Source organism: Mixophyes fleayi, chromosome 2 (assembly GCF_038048845.1).
Source record: "Mixophyes fleayi isolate aMixFle1 chromosome 2, aMixFle1.hap1, whole genome shotgun sequence".
NCBI lineage: Eukaryota > Metazoa > Chordata > Amphibia > Anura > Limnodynastidae > Mixophyes > Mixophyes fleayi.
Genome location: NC_134403.1, coordinates 247,713,890 through 247,731,086, shown reverse-complemented (window position 1 = coordinate 247,731,086; position 17,197 = coordinate 247,713,890). Strand labels below are relative to the sequence as shown.

At 39.5% G+C, this 17,197-nt stretch overlaps 1 protein-coding gene and 1 long non-coding RNA gene across 4 annotated transcripts in view; one reads left to right on the top strand and one right to left on the bottom strand.

Annotated features, from left to right (window-relative positions):
• Positions 1-17,197, bottom strand: part of SCUBE3 (signal peptide, CUB domain and EGF like domain containing 3) — a 171,680-nt gene that overhangs the window by 29,109 nt on the left and 125,374 nt on the right. For 2 of the 3 annotated variants that reach the window (XM_075195759.1, XM_075195761.1), the window contains 9 exons: positions 15,692-15,814; positions 8,340-8,456; positions 7,955-8,077; positions 7,749-7,865; positions 6,735-6,824; positions 5,997-6,110; positions 5,606-5,767; positions 1,160-1,363; positions 758-919 (listed from right to left, as the gene is read on the bottom strand). In XM_075195759.1, coding sequence (XP_075051860.1) covers positions 758-919; positions 1,160-1,363; positions 5,606-5,767; positions 5,997-6,110; positions 6,735-6,824; positions 7,749-7,865; positions 7,955-8,077; positions 8,340-8,456; positions 15,692-15,814 — 1,212 coding nt within the window. The remainder of the gene's footprint in view (positions 1-757; positions 920-1,159; positions 1,364-5,605; positions 5,768-5,996; positions 6,111-6,734; positions 6,825-7,748; positions 7,866-7,954; positions 8,078-8,339; positions 8,457-15,691; positions 15,815-17,197) is intronic. The other variant, XM_075195760.1, reaches the window with a different exon arrangement.
• On the top strand, positions 857-15,691 carry LOC142138802 (uncharacterized). The gene is made up of 3 exons (XR_012688115.1): positions 857-1,017; positions 7,693-7,777; positions 14,829-15,691. It is a non-coding gene; the product is annotated as an uncharacterized LOC142138802 (long non-coding RNA).

Sequence of the window (17,197 nt, the reverse complement as noted above, 5' to 3'; positions counted from 1 at the left end):
TTATGAGCATACGCAGAGCGCAAGATACGGCATTTCACGCAAGATACGGCAAGCAAAGGGACATATGTCTGAACTTGAATCAGGCCCCACATGTTTATTGTATTCATACATTTAAAAGGTTACATTCCACTGAATTTAATATTGATATTGATATACGTAATGTTTTAATAGAAGTATGATCATATATTTTCTCCCTCTTAGTACTTAGCTTACTTTTACATATTTGTTACTTAATATTTGCATGGTGTTCTTTGATATTCATAACACTTCAGAATAAGGCATTTTGAATATGTGTCACCATATATATAGCAGGCTGTTTTACATGTTCACCTTGACATTGTATATCAGTAATTATGTTGACAAACATATATGGATAATGGACATAGATTTTTATGCAATATGTCACAGCTGTTGCACGTGTTTTGTAGTTTTTGAAATATATTTCAAGTAAAAGAAGATCCCAACTCTAAAGTCCTACAGAGTTTAGCCCAAAAAATGCCTCATGAAATACATTTACTTTAAAAAGGATGAGAATCTATTACATGGTGTGGGGAAAAAAGTTTAGTTTGTGGATATGTAATTAAGCATTACAAATGCCTTCACAGTAAATGAACAAACAGATGCAAAAATTACCATGCAGTCTCATTGGTTTAGATGGAAAGTTAAAGGAAAGGACATACACCTATGTGTCTATTTCATCTACTGAACTCTTCAAGTTAATTATATAGTAGATAGATGTTTTTTTTACAAATCTCACCAGTACAAGCTGAGATACTGGTAGCTCCTGTTGGACCTGCAGGTTCAGCTCCCGGGCACAAGTCACATAACAGTTGACCCTCTTTCTCTTGGTAGGTACCCTGAGGACATGTTTGACACTGATCCGTTTGCCCATGGTAATATGTGCCAGGGGAGCAGCTGGCTGAGAGACAGGAAGACAGGATACTGAGACAACTAAGAAAGAGACATTTTCAAGGAGTAAACACAAGAAAGATGTAGCACTGGTATTGGAGTGGAAAGGTACGAGAAAGCTTTCTGAAAGGCATTAATACGAAGACAATAGCCAAAATGTGAGTCAACTAGTGTGTGCACATAAAAGAAAGCATAATTGAAATAGCATATGACAGTCTCAGTAAATAAGGCAATCATTACCCATCCTTACCACATCTGCCCCACATGCGTTGCTGACCTGGAGAACAGTTTTCACCTCTCTCTGTTCCTGTTACTCCCTTCTGGGCTACCTCATACTCCACAGATGCTAAGCGGATTACAAATCGCTCCTGATTAATAGACTTTCTCAAAGACTTCAATATGGATTTTATCTTGCGTTCCAGACGCTGGCGGAGACATGTTAGCCCACAGCTCGCTGGGAAAAAAAGGGAATTATGTGACACAGTCTCTTCTTCTTTTTAAAATAGAAGTTCAAGAACCTCATACAGTATTTAGAGTCACTGTAACGATCTCTATTACTTTTGGTTGCTCTTTACACATGTATTCTGTCACATAGATACAGGGCCTGATCAACCACTAGGCTGACCAGGCTGCAGCCTGGGGCGCTGAGTCCTGGGGGGCGCAGCGCGGCACACTAGCAAGCTGTTTTTTTTTATTTTTTGTTTTTTTCTTCAAATGCCGGCGATCGGCTTCTTTCTCCTCTGATGGGGCCGCCCCTGTCCACAAGGGGGCGGTCCCGCATGTTCCTATACCAATCACGCAGCTAACAGCATCTCATGCTGTTAGCTGTTAGTTTCTGCTGTTAGTCAGTGTATTGCTTAGTGTGGTCACGTGAGATCTCACATCTCACGTGACCACACTAATCACAGAGCGCGCGCCTGCAGTGACAGTGCAGCTAACAGCGTCAGAGGCTGTTAGCTGCGTGTGAAGATGACAGAAGCGCCGGCTGGTGAGAGGAGGAACAGAAGACAGCAAGGTAAGTGCAGCTTGTTAAATATCAGGGGGGGGGGGGGGGAGACACATCGGATGTGGAGGGGGGGAGATGACTGGGGGGACTAATGAACTGGCTAATGTGGCTAACGAGGGGGGTCTTATAAATTGGATATGGGGGGGATTAATGAACTGGCTAGTATGGATTGGATAGGGGGGATTAATGGAGTGAAAATGGGGAGGTAATGAACTGGTTAGAGGGGGTGCTTATGAATTGGATAGGGGGGCTTATGAATTGGATGGAGCGGGTTAATGAAATGGCCAGGGGAGGGGATTAATGAAGTGAAAATGGGGAGGTAATGAACTGGCTAGAGGGGGGTTAATGAATTGGATAGGGGGGATTAATGAAATGCCAATAGGGAAGTAATGAACTGGCTACAAGGGGGGGTAATGAATTGGATAGGAGGGACATACACTGTCTGTTGCGGGTCGATAGGGGGGATGAATTTGCTGGTGGCGGAGGTGATGAAATAGCTTGTGGGGGAAGGATCTCTGTATTGTGTGGCGGTGATGTGGATGCTGACTGTGGTTTCAGCGGTCACTAGAATACTAAATACTAGATAGACAGGGCTGGTAAATGTTACTATATGAGTGTAAATAAATTTCATATATTTTATTGTCTATGTCTGTACTAGGGGGTTGTTTTGTATCATTCAGGGTTTGTTAAAATTTGGCACTATAATACAATTTTTGCACATTTTAAATACAGGACTCCCAAGTTTTCAGAAGCCAGGCAACGGACAACGCTCCAAGAACAAGCAAAAGAAAACACCAGGTAGTCTACGCTGCAAGATCAGGTAAGAGAGGAAGTGCATAATGAAGTATGTTTTATGTATTAATTAATGTTTTACAATTTTGTTTACATATATCTATATATATATATATATATATATATATATATATATATATATATATTTATTTACCCACACATTGGGGGGGGGGGGGGGGGGGGGGGGGCGGTAACCAGTGTAGTAGCCTAGGGCGGCTGTGACCCTTAATGGGGCCCTGCATAGATCAATAGAATCAAAATGTATAAAATATAGCTGTAGACACAGCTATATGACAATTTGAACTAGTGTACAGCTAGTTAGTTAAGATCTTCATTTACTATTAGTGTCTTGCATTAGACCTGAAGACTTTGTGAACATCTATAATTTGTAACATCATAATCAAACAACAAGCAATAGGGTACATTTTCATTCTAACATGGTTTGCAATTTTGCCCTCTTAAGTATCATGTCATCATAGCAATGACAGATGACTTAACAGAGCTATTTACTATTAAAGTCATGTCAGGACAGCACATCCGATAAGAGGCTGTCCCAGCGATGACTCTGTAATAATGAAAACGCCGGGTTCTGACCCGAAGTCTTTACTCTGCATGCGTGACCCCGCTAGTATCAATACCATTAATTAACGCAAGGGAAAGCAGGCAGACTGCCAAGAAGGGTCCGAAGATCCCTGTCCTATGGTGCTCTTCTCATAGGAGTGAATGGCTAGCACCATCTTCAGTATCAGTATTTATAGAACAAAAATAATTTTAAGGGTTACGATTTACCTTAAAATATAATCATATCTCACTGGCATTTTAGATTTGCTTCGTTATATGGAAATGGTAATACATTATACATTACCATAACTCACAAACCACAAATATATAAAAGCTTCTTGTCTCAAACATTATATTATACCACAAGGAACAAGTAAGATGCAAGATGCTTCATTTAGAGTCGTAGAGACGTAAAGACAAACTCTTTGTCTCCTGTGGTTTTCTGTTTACAATCAGATTCTCTGCTATATGTTCTTGTTATATGATTGACCAACCAAAATAAAGAATTATACAGGGGCAAATCCAGCTACAGGGTGCAAAATTGGACTTGGACAGTCTATGCTTCAATGCAAGGTGTGCAAATGCAATTATTTTTTTGCATGCAGGGAAAAAGCTGTAGTCTTTTCTATCTAGCACACAAATACTGAGCATATTTATTTTTACACTTCCGGGCTGATTTTGGACGCACCCCAATTCCTACAGGGGGCTTTCCAAATGCTTGTATTGAGAAGCCTATTTGATGGTACTTGTGCTGCCGCAATATCTGTTCTGTTGCCGCCATCTCGGAATGGTGGTAACAGATTAATATAATTAAAAATGTGCTTTATAATTTATTGTATTTTTAAAAATCATCTGCGCCTGAACAGTTGCTGACTTCAGGAGGCGGTGATTGAAAATGCAGACACAGACCCACAAATATAAGGGGGAGGGCATTGAGATAGACACATACACACAAAGGGTAGAGAGAAAGGGACAGAAACACACAAAGGGGAGAATGATATACACACACACACACACACACACACACACATAATCAAAGAGGAGAATACTATACACATATATAGATACATACATACATACAAACACAGGACATATATATTCACATATATACACACACTCGTAGGCGGAATGATATACAGATACATAAACACACAATCCACAAACACACACAGAGAAGAGAATGATATACATATATACACACACACACACACACACACACAGGACATATATTCACATACATACACACACACATAGGGGAGAATCATATTCACGTACACTTACACACACAAGCCACAAACACACACACACACACACACACAATGAAAAGAATGCCACACACACACACACACACACAAGTGAGAGGGCAGAGGCACATTTGGGGAGACAGAGGGAGATAGATTCATATATAAAACAAACCTACCTCTAATGGAAGCAGGGAAGGAAGAAAATGATTTTGGGGTATTTCTCCATTTCATCTCAGCCAAACGGCTACTTATTGATACATTGTAACAGTCAGCGTTCTCTTACTTCAAGATTAATTAACAGGTGCTTAATAAATATACACTACTCTTTAGATGGTGAATCAAGCATAGGGAGGTTTCTGCATATGTCTGTACATTTAAAGTTTGCCTAGTTGCAGTGCAACATGATTTTGCCAAGGTGAAAATTGCACCGTCTAGCAGGATTTACTCCTTACTCAGGATAGCGTGCACTCACCACCATGAAGACAACAAGGGGATGTGGTCACACTACACAAGTAGATGCGCAGATCATGTTGTGAGTGCCATATCCCCAGGAACCATGGCATAGCACTTCAGAAACGCTGGCCTTTCCTAGCCCCATTCCCCTGCCCAAAAATAACACCTTCAATGCCGCATGCTATTGGACTCAATGTACATTTATCCCTTAAGTTTCATATATTTTACATCCCATTACAGGACAAAATATTCATGGGTATCTAATTACATGTTTCATATTTCATGTTTTATATTTCTTATAGCTTATGTTATTTATTATATCACATGTCCATACAGCCATTTTTAAGTAGGGTGCACTACTATACCATTCAGGAATCACATGAATTCCAATGGCTTTTACCAAGAATGAGAGCACATTAACTAGACATTTTAATGAATGTCATTAAAGTCAAATAACTGCTTTGACAATGATTGGTGCTTAGAAAATCATAGCAGATTATAGCGGTAGTAATCAATCTTATTAAATCATTAAATGTATGCATATGGAGTTTTGTATAATACCTGTCATCGAGGTTCTACAAGTTATCATCTTTGTATCACCATCCATATATTTTTCTATTTATACAGTCCTGACTCTTACCTGTGGCCTCCTCCAGTTTAACTTCAGCTTCAAGTTCTAGTGAGATCCTAGTAATCTCCTTATTGGCCGTAGAGCGTGAGCTACGACCTCTAGTTTTCCATGAAGAGTCACATTTCAAATGGATATATGTCAACTGGCAGTCTGAGCATGGTACAGGTGCGCCTGAGAACAATACACATTTTATGTTACTAAAGTGTTAAGGGGAAATAAAACAAATAAGAAAGAAAACAAATATTGGATGTCAATATAATTCTCTCTTTTGCATTTTACTCTATCCCTCCCTAACACATCTGTTTTTATTCTCTCCTCTATATCCATTTTTTGCTGCTTTTCCCACCATTCCTTTTCATCCTCTCTTCCTACCACTTCTCTCCTTCTCCATTTCTCATACTTCCATGTCTTGTGTTTTCCTCCCCTCTTGTTGATCTGCCACGCACTCTCAGGCCACATCTGGAATCTTTAAGTTTGAAGGATGCCTTCTGTTTAACTGGTGGTACCAGAGTCTCTAACAATAAAATGAATATTAAGATTAGGGCTTCTCAAAGGAGAAAATAAAGAGGAAATTTAGAACAACAAAGGTACAGCAATTATGCAATTGGGAACATTTATAAGAACTAGCACACAGGAAAATTATAGTGTAGCCCATAGCAACCATCAGACGTTTGCTAGAATCTGATTGGTTGCTATGGGCAACTTCTAAGTCCTCCTTTGAGCCGGGTACACATTATTGCATTTTACTTCAGATGCGATTTGTGCAACTATTTTACCAACAACTGAAAGTCCCGATAATTATGCAGATTCATGTGTACATAATCACAAAATTTACCGTCAGATCTGTGATCTTCATTTCTCCACAAAAATTTGCCTACACTGGTGGTTGTAAGTGCATACACACTTACACATTTTCCAGACATCATTCCATCATTGATTGTGATTTTTAGGAAGTTTATAAAACCAAATTAACAGATGCAATGTGTTTTGGTAAGATAAAACACTTTGGAGCGTACACACTCTTGCAATATCTGACCAAACAGTTGTTTATTATCATGTGATCTGCACGATAATTGCATCAGTGTGTACCCAGCTTTATACTAGGCTACACAAAAGGATGTAGTATTCATAAAGTTACCAATACAGTGCTGGCTTGTGTTCTGCTTAGAGGTGACTCCAGGTTTCAATGTTGGGTTTCCACAGCTGAAAATGTAATTGGTGTCAGATTCTGCATAGAAAAAATAAAAGTGGGAAAAAATTGTAAAAACAAACAAAAAAAAAGCAAGAGAAAATAAAGAGAACCAAAGGAGGGAAAATGTATTTTCACTTTATTTTGCTAAACATTTTGTCCACCTTGGAACAACCCCCTGTTTAGTGTGCAGCCGTTTGGTGTCCCTCCCTTGTATTTACCACTTGTCCTATCAATTTACAGTATCTAAGCAAGGCAGTTCTCTGTGCTGAAATATGTGGGTGCAGAAAATTAAAAACTGCCACACGAGGAGGTTTCCAGTAAATGGGATAACTGATATTATATGAGCTACAGCTATCAATGAGATGATGCATTTAAACAGGCCTCCCAGCATAAGAATTTGTTTTGCCTGCTTTCTGCGAAATGGCATTGCAGAATACAAGTGAACAGTGAAACTCAGGGGGTAAAAAACTCTCCTTGTTAGCCATAATTAGAAATACTAGAGCTAGCCTAGTAATAATTTAAAAATACATACCTTTCTTCAAATATACATTAAACAAAATTAAAATAATATGAATATATTTTTTATTCAGCAATAAGATCTCCACAAAATTTTCTCTTTTTTACTTACCAATATTTTGATATAAATATCCCTGAATATAAATTTAGTATGTCAACATTGCTTATATTATCTGAACCTACAGACGTCTACCATAGAGGACCTGGTAGTTCCTCTTTCCTTTAGTGGTTTATAAACTGTACATTAAAAAGAAAAAATATAGAGAGCTGTTCCAACTGCACTTTTACATATACCTAGTGATATATTTTGCCAAGCAACTAGTACTTGGAAACCAGTAATAACCAACAAAATAACATTAATTTCTGAAGATCTGTGTTTCTTTAACAGAACTACAAGCACAGGTGTCCCTGCTGTTACAATCTGCTTGCACCACAGAGTGTTACCTGGCTGCAACAAAGTCTTCGAGCTACAGGTGAGAGAGCAATTATCCTTCTTCCCACTACGAGAGCACGTCATGGAGGCCCGAGTGGTTATGCCAGGAGTGGTACACTTCACCAGATCTAAAGGGGCAAAATAAATACCATTTCTACAGTTTTACTTTGTACACACACAACGCGCACTCACGGGCACATGTTGTCAAGACACTTACCTACACAATCTTTCAGATTCCAATGAAGTTTAAAGCCTGGAGGACATGTGCATTCAAATCCCCCAGCAATATTGATGCAACCAAAACTACATCCCCCTTTGTTGATGCTGCATTCATCTATATCTGCAAAATGATAACCGTAATTTTTTTTAATAATTAATTAATTTAATTAACTTGCTGACAGAAAAGTATTCAGTTTGTTTGTGCTCACTATTTTTCCTGTTGATTTTTCACTGGGTGTGTATGTTATGCAAAGTTAATAACCTAACGCCAGTTTACAAAAAAATCCCAAAATCCAAATGGTCAAGTTTGTAAAATAGAATTATAAAATGTAACTTTCATACCAGAGATTTCAAATAATTAGGAAACACAACAGAAGTCTTACCTCCACAGTGAGTGAGCCCATACAGAGCATAACCTTTGTGACACAAACACTGGAAGCTGCCAGGGGAGTTGACACAGATGTGGTCACATGTTCTATCAAAGGAACACTCATCAATGTCTGGGGATGAGGAAATGAAAATTAGACATTTTGTCACACTTGATGCCTAATTACGCCTCCTAGTCCATAGAAAAAGAAAAATACAGAATGACATATGGAACTGACAAAATAACCATTTTTTAAAGTGTTACAATTGGGTCTTTGAGGAGAGGTCACTTAGGCTAACCTAGAACAGTACTATTTCATATTTTCTTTGTCCCTGCTAGGGGTTGTAGAAGTTGGTATTATTGAACACATACAGTATACCTAACAGTTTAAACAAATCCATGATTCTTTAGAGTTATTTCTAGAATACATTTATTTTGATTTGTACAGGTGGAGTGTGGAGGAGGTTATCGCCATGATAGTGGGTGTACAAAAGAGAGAGATAAGCATTTTTTTTCTTTAGAAAAATAACGGGGTATTAATGAAATGCTTGAGTATACAGTCTTTAGCCAGGTTTTGAAGATTTCTAGAGTGGGAGCCTTGCGGACTGTGGACATTGAGTTCTAAAAAGTAGGTGCCGGAAAGATAAAGGTTTTAGCCCAAAATGAATAAGGGAGGTTCAAGGTACTTTTAATTGTCTCATCAGTGGAGTGAAGTGACCAAGTGGGAATACAAGGAACCAGAAGCTGCTTGAAGTACCAATGATCCTGGGTTGTGTAGGGCTTTGAAATTCAACAAACCAATCTTGAAACAGATTTGCCATCTTACAGTAGCCAAAGAAGGGAATGGAGAACAAGTGTTATATGTCAGGAATGGGGCTAGTTAATTTACAGACTGGCTGCTGATTTTTTTTATTTTTACTGGTTGCAACCAGGGGAATTCTTTTTCTGAGAGACCCTATTAGAGTATTTTTCAGTAATCCATGTGTGAGGACACAAATTCATGTTTGAACATGGGAAGGAATCAAATGCAATGCTATGGCTATATTCTTCAGATGAAAGAATGAAGATTTCGCTGTGGCTAAAACCTGATGTTTAAGTGTCACGCCTGAATCAAGTACAACACAAAGATTCCAAATACAATCAGATTGTAAACCCATTACCCCCAAGTTTAAGCACAGTTGATTGGCTGAGCTGCAATATTGCTATTTGATGATGAGCTCCTATCATTAGAACCTCTGTTTTATCAGGAGTCCGACTTTTTGCCAGGAATGCAATAAATTATCAACATCAATTGGTCATATCCAGGCGTGGGCTGGCAAATCTAAGCCCGGGGGGCGCACAGATGGCCACATCACATGACACGCGATGCGGCTGCGTCATTGATGATGCGCCGCATCGCCTGTCATGTGATGCGGCAGACTGTGCGCTGACGTGGCCGCATCGCATGTAATATTAAAGAAAAACGTGCATCCACGGTGGAAAGGGCCGGCCCGAATAGGGGTCAGACTGAGCGGCCCGGGGGACCGATGCCCCCCCCTGCCCCCCGGCCCAGCCCGCCCCTGGTCATATCAGAGCAAAAATAGCTTGAACTACCACCCAAACTATTTTTCGTAACATTTCTTGACACTGCTTGCAGAGGTCATACTACAGCTACTTCCCATTTCTTTAATTCTATTATTGCTCTTTCTTTTCACATTCTTCTCAAAAGAGGAGATCAAAATGGCTTGGCATTTGTATTCTGAGGGACATAGTCCATAGTTTAAGTTTTCTTAAATGTTTAGGCACTCATTCTGTGCCATGTAGTTGACAGAGTTTCATAATGAGTGCTGTGGTGTTGTAGGCCCAACTCTTCTCTCTTTCTGGAGACAGTAGGGCGTAAGAGTACATTTTCAGGTAAGCTACCTGCTTTATGTGCACTTGGCATGCATGCTGTCATAAATGGAACTCACTAGATGGCCCTGGCACCTTAGGGTTCTTTGGATCACACAGGCAAAGAATGGATGTGGATACAATCGTATATATATTACAATCAGCAAAAGATATTTGCAAACAACAGCTTTGTATGTGAAACAAAACCCAAGTGTGCATCAACCTTCAACCATCCCCCAATAGCACCCCAATGTCCAATAACTCCCAACCTGTTTTTAAATAATAGTAAAAATCATTCACTGTACCAAGATATTTCTATGCTTATCTGGCCAAATTGCAAGACTCCAGTGCTTTTGATGCAGTTGCCGGGATAACCACAAGGAAGATACGTACCAGTACGTTGAGAGTTCTGTGATGCCCGGACAATTCAGTCCACTAAGTGCATAAACTGCAGTGAGTGAGAAGTACTGTAATAGTCAATTGGAAAGGCATCTGGCCAAGCTTTTAGTTCACACCATGGGCCAAGCTGTAGTTTCCACCAGGGGTCCTATTGCAGTGGCTATATAGATTTCCTGGTAGTACACCAGTATGTATGGAGGGTCGATGGCCTGGCCAAGATGTCACTTGTTCCTGCAATTTACCACAGCCTCCTGTTATAAGATATAGCAAAGTCTCCAGCTAAACCATCACTGAAGTCAGTGGTCCTGAGTCAGTTACAGTAGTAACAAAGCCTGCAGTGTTTCCGGATCCCTCATAAACCTGAGCTGTCTTTGCAGAGGCCCAGCCAAGCTGTTTCTCTCATAAGCCTCAATGCAAACACCCGGCTAAGCTGTTGGTCTCATAGACATCAATGCTGTTCTCCGGCCAAGTTGCTGTGATCATTCCCAATGTCTTGCAGATCCTGCCTGCTCGGGCCATTGCTCTCTTCCAATGTGGTATGGATCTGAACCCCAGTCTCCATGCTCCAGCAGGCTCACCAGGTGAACAGACCCTCAAGCATCTCCCAATAGATCATAGGTTCTTGCAGCAAGATGTGGAGAGGGGATGTGAACCACGATGGAACTGGTGAGAGACCAAACTCTACACCAAGTTCAACAGTAACCTCAAACACCCTGAGGTCTTCCTGCAGGTTTTCTTATATTGTCCAAATTTCCCATTCAGGAGTTCCCACCAAAGGTATCTTTCAGTCCACACATTTCCTCGATCCAACGGCAGTCTCCAGCTACTAAATCCCAGCCACGATCAAACTAGCCGGACTTCAGTTGGCCATGGGAAACTCCGCAGCGTCAGAGGGGGCGTGGTCTATTACGTGTCGTGTTCCAATTGGACCCAACGCGTTTCATCACAGAGTGACTTCATCAGGGGGATTTAGTAGCTGGAGACTGCCGTTGGATCGAGGAAATGTGTGGACTGAAAGATACCTTTATATGAGCGGTTCTAGCTTACAAAATGTGAGTGTTTTTTTAACCCTATGTTCAAATCGAATAAATAGAAAAACGTACAACACCATGAGTTTTCTCTCTGTTCTCTTCCTATGTGCACTGTGGTGAGGAGAGGAACGAGATTTTAAGAGGAGTAACAGTATATCGTGGTGGTGCTTTTTGAAGCAAGTTGGCATATGATTCAAGGACTATATGAAACAAAAAGGGATGCATTGATGAAAGTCCACCATCTGGAATATCGATATAGGTGGAAGATTGATATTCATACTGACTTTGGGACTGATTTTCCATTTACTATTCAATCCCTGTGTGTCTCTACCCTTTCCCCATTTTGCGCCCATCCTTCGCTATTTATATTCTCTCTGATATTTTTGGAGATTGCAGGCAATCTCCTTAGAAGGCAGTGGCTGCATCCCTATCCCTTCCCCCATCCCCCTTGTTTGCGCTTGCCAAACGTTCCAATTGATTTAAAATTTAGATGTTTGTAACTGCTGCCCTTTTCTTAAATAGTGATTGTATGTATTTGAAACATTAATTATAATAGATACAAAATATTTACTAAGGTATGTTGTATATATAAACAGCTGCCAAGTGACAATATATTAAATATATGCATATGTTTAACTGGATCAAAGCTACTAATACAAGTATAGCATATGCACATGTATCATGTTTTCATTTTTTGAAATCTCTGTGGGAGTTTGTCTTCAGGCCATGTGTTAACCTCTTTGGGATGTTGGATGCTGAGTTTATACACCTCTATAGGCTTCCACCTCCTGCCATCCTGGACACTCTTGTTATTGTGCAGAATGACCTAGAGCCATATAGATATTAATCTGCACAGCAATTCCACGGCTGACCAAATTGTTGGCGGAGTTACATTTCTGTACCTCTGAGTCATTACAGAGCAAAGTGGCTGTTGCGGCAGGATTGTCCCAGTCCTCCTTTAATCGTGTACTGAAGTAGTGCCTTGTGCACACTAAACAACAATTCTGTCAGATTGCTGGGTTCCCACACGTCATAAGGGCAGTAAATGTTACACATGTTGCCTAGATTACAAAAGGAATAAATTAATCTATTTTTCTAATAGAAAACATTTCTACTACATCAATGGCCAGGTGACTGGTGATGCATCTTTCCTCATTCGCAACCTGGTCGCCAAATTCTCAGGCAGGTCCTTTGACACATTTGTCATGAGGTAATCAGGCATATGGCAGAGACTATCGCAGAGTGAAGGAGGAGATTATGCGTGGTTATTGGCTAAATATGGTTACTAACACATTAGTTACTATAATAATCTAAAGAGTTTACATTAAATGTTGTTTGCAAAAAAATAATCTGAAAGGTAAAATTCTTCTTTCTTCTTCTCCTCATACTTTCAATCACATGTTTAAAACTTTTTATCTGACAGTATCGGATTCCTAACATTTTAAAATTCCAACAATAATAATTGCCAAACAAGTTGCCAGTTTTCCTCTGATTCACCAATTTGAAATAACGTATCTGTTCACATGTGAAAATTATTAACTGAGGAGGGTGCCTCTATTGTTGGACTGAATTTTTGAACCAGTATTTATATAAGTTTATTAACCACAAATGGAAGGCTGGTCCTGTACCAAACTTATAGTTAAGAAAACCATTGTGGCTTAAATTTTAAATAACACTTTTTCTGTTTGCCATTGTATCGTTTCATAAATAATGAGTTCCCACAAATATTCTGGGAATGTTGTGAAAATGTTTTTAAAAATGTGATGGTCTAAACCAGGGGTGTCCAACCTTTTAGCTTCCCTGGGCCACATTGGCAGACGACGAGTTGGTTTGGGCCGCACATAAGATACAATAACGATAGCTGATCACCCCAAAAACCATAGAAAACATAGTAAACATTATATATATATATATATATATATATATATATATATATATATATATAAATATATATGAGAAAAAAAGTGATATATATATATATATATATATATCACTTTTTTTTCAAATCCCCCTATACTTACCTTTCAATCGCCCTGTTCAAAAATCCTCTCTAGTTATTATACTATAATCACTTGTATTGTTTCGATGCAATATCATTTAAGCCAGGCATTGTATATCAGAGTGCCCTGACCAGGCCTGCAGTACCTGACATATACACCACTGTGACCTGTTTTGATAATTACACCACTATGTTAGTTAAGGGATAACAACTTATAATGGGCAAAAGAGAATAATATATAATGCCCCATTAGTAATAGAAGTGGAAGTATGTAGCACGGAGATAAGGTCCGTGATGCTCCAGGACCAGGTGACTTTTATTCACTTGTCAGCGTCCCTTGAAATAAAAAAAAAAATCCCCCTTAACTTACCTTTTAATCGGCTTGTTCTCCTGTCCTCTTCTCTTCTTTTCTCCAATTCTGTGCTGCTGATTGTTCTTCTCGCGCGCGTGTCTCCTCTGTGCTGCACTCCGCAATGGATGTTGGGCGTGATGACATCATGCCAGACATTCACTGCGAGCGCCGCACTGAGGAGACAAGGGAGGGAGCCGGAGTACCAGCTGACGTGACCGTGTGGTAAGTATTTTCTTTTCTTTCTTTTTTTGCAGGATTTTATTTTTCCATTAAGAGCTCTGCCCCCTTGCCACAACTAAAACTCCTTCTGGGCCACATTTACAGGCGTGCTGGGCCGTGGGTTGGACAACCATGGTCTAAACAGCCATGTTTTTAATAACATTTTTGTATATTTTTTTCTACCACCACAGTAGAAAGTAGTAAGCAATGGAAATTTTATGTGCGATTATTGCTCTGCATGCAATTTATATTACATTGCTATCCTTGGTGTTCTTTGGGAGGAAGAGACTGAAGTTGCTGGTCTAGGGTCTGAAGTTGAACACCCAGATTTGCTGGAGTTGCGAGACTAATCTACCTTTAAAAGCTATGTGCTGCATAGATATTTAAAACACAGACTCAACGAATACCAGGATAAAAATAATAGTAAAAATATAATATTTTGTAAACAATATAAAAATTAATATAGTCTAAACGAAAACATACATAGCCATTGCATTCTTTAGGACCACTAAATATTTAAGTTAAATAAATTCAATAATATTCAACAATATATTTCAAAGAAAATTAAAGGCCTACAGGTTAATTTCAATGTTTTTGTTATGAACACAATAACATTACTTCTTTTTACATCTTTAGGTGTCACAAGACAACAACTTTCAAGGAACCTGAGCATGAGATGATATTCTCCCAGAATCAGATTTTAATCCCTGGATCCTCCTGCACAGGTTTCCCAGAAGCATTTGCTCCTACAGGCCCTGGAAAAAGTGGTGGCAGCCAAGATTATTAGTCTCTCCTGTTGTTTTTTTCATTTCCTGGAGGATTCTTCCATATGATGTGTCTGAATCAGCAGATGAGGCAAGACGTTTGTTGTCTATAGCCCCATTATTTAGCATAAAGTTTAATAGGTTTTTCTTAGAAGCCATCTTATTTATGTTGTTGAAGGGATGCATATGTTTGCCACTACTGTGTGAGCCAATCAGTGCTCAGAGTGTTGAAAAGACCATTCACTTGCAAGCATGTTGGCCGGTACCTTCTCCAGAGACGAGCTTCTGGCTATGATAATGGACCACGAAATAGGCCAAAAAAGACGAATATAGAATATATTCTCAACAGAACCATTAGTCCGATGTCACCGGCAACACAAGTTAATTCTTAAGAGCCAGTATTTTATATAGTATTTTATCTAATGAGGGTAATTGAGCAGTTATGCGTAGATGTGTTCTGCTGTGAATTAAGAGTAAACACGCTGTTAGTAAAGGTAAGGCATCTGCCCCCAGTTCTGACTTCCAACTGTATGTGTGTCTCTGCATATGGGTGGAAGTACGCTCTGTTTACACTGAACATAACTTTGCGTATATCCTCATGCATTTTTCAGTCCGTCTTTTTAGAACACATGTTATGTTTTTTTATGTTCCACTCTGAATCAGGCCATTTATGTGTGGTATGTAAGGTAAATGTGGTGCTAGTTGCAAATATGATGTTGTATACAAATAACTTACCCTGGCAGCCTCTCTCATTAATGAGTAGTTTATAGCCCTTTTTACAACCACATTCAAAGCTGCCAACTGAATTACGGCAATTGTGATCACAGCCGCCGTTGTTCACACGACACTCATCAATATCTAAAAGTGAAAAGAATGTGTGTCAGCATCCCACAACAGAAATGGCTATATATAGTTCCAAAAATGATCATGACAATGACTATATATATATATATATATATATATATATATATATATGGTATATATATGGTGACATGACTTCTTTACTTTTTTGCTAAATGTACAAATGTACCTATTTCTCCCACATGAGAAAGCAACTTTGTAGTAAATGACATGAAAAATGGGTGGTACAAGAAAGACACATTTTTACATGTAGCTATTTCTGTTGAGCACTGTCTGAACTGGATCAGCTCATCTGAATTTCTTTTGCCACGGCATAGATGGTCAGGGTACTGTACCAAAAAACGATAATTATATATATCATATTATGGTTTAAAATTTCCACTGTGTCTGGTATTAACTAAAATAAGCTGTTATGGTGAACTGAAGGAATACTAACCCAAGCCCAGGATCCAGATATGGTCTTCCAAATCTTTTCTAAGCACCACTATAGACATGCTTGAATGAACAGTATTTCGGGAGAAAAAAGAAAAAGTTCTAATTCTAATGACCTTGTCTTCTCCCACTACTGCTCCATCTCTAGTTTCACCAACCTAGCATTCCCACTCTCTGACCACAACCTCCTTTCCTTCAGCCTCACCTTACCTCATGCCCTCACCCTGCACCCAAATCCACACGTACACACGTAACTCAATCCACTTCTCATCTTCACTATAGCAATTATTTTCTCCTATGTCTGCATTGTCCTGCCCTAATCAGGCCGCCTCTTTCTACAACAAACCACTCACTTCTGCCCTAGACAATGCAGCGCCATCATGATTTTGCCACCTATTTCAAAAACAAAATCAACACAATTCGATAAGATATTTCCTCATGCCAAATTCCACACAGTCTACCCACCTTCATCTACACTCCCCAATCCACCCTTAGTCCATTCTCTCCAGTAACTGAAGACAAAGTCTCTACACTCACCTCATTATCTGACCAAGCAACCTGTCCCCTCGAACCTAATAACGCCCAACTTCTCCGCTCCCTCTCCTCCACTGCATGCCAACCTATAGCTCACCTCTTCAACCTGTCTTTTTCCACTGGCACATTTCCATTCTCCTTTCAACATGCACTCATCTTGGCAATTCTAAAGAAATCATCTCTCGATCCAGCCTGTCTCTTAAACTACCATCCTATTTCGCTCCAGCCCTTTGCCTCCAAACTATTTGAGCGTTTAGAATGAAAACGCCTGTTTCACTTTCTCTCCTCTCACTCCATGCTCGATTCTCTGCAATCAGGCTTCTGTCCCCAACATTCTACTGAAACTTAATATCTTAAGACACAGAAGAAAACCAAACACACTCCTAGAGCCTGAAGCTATTCTGTGGGTATAAG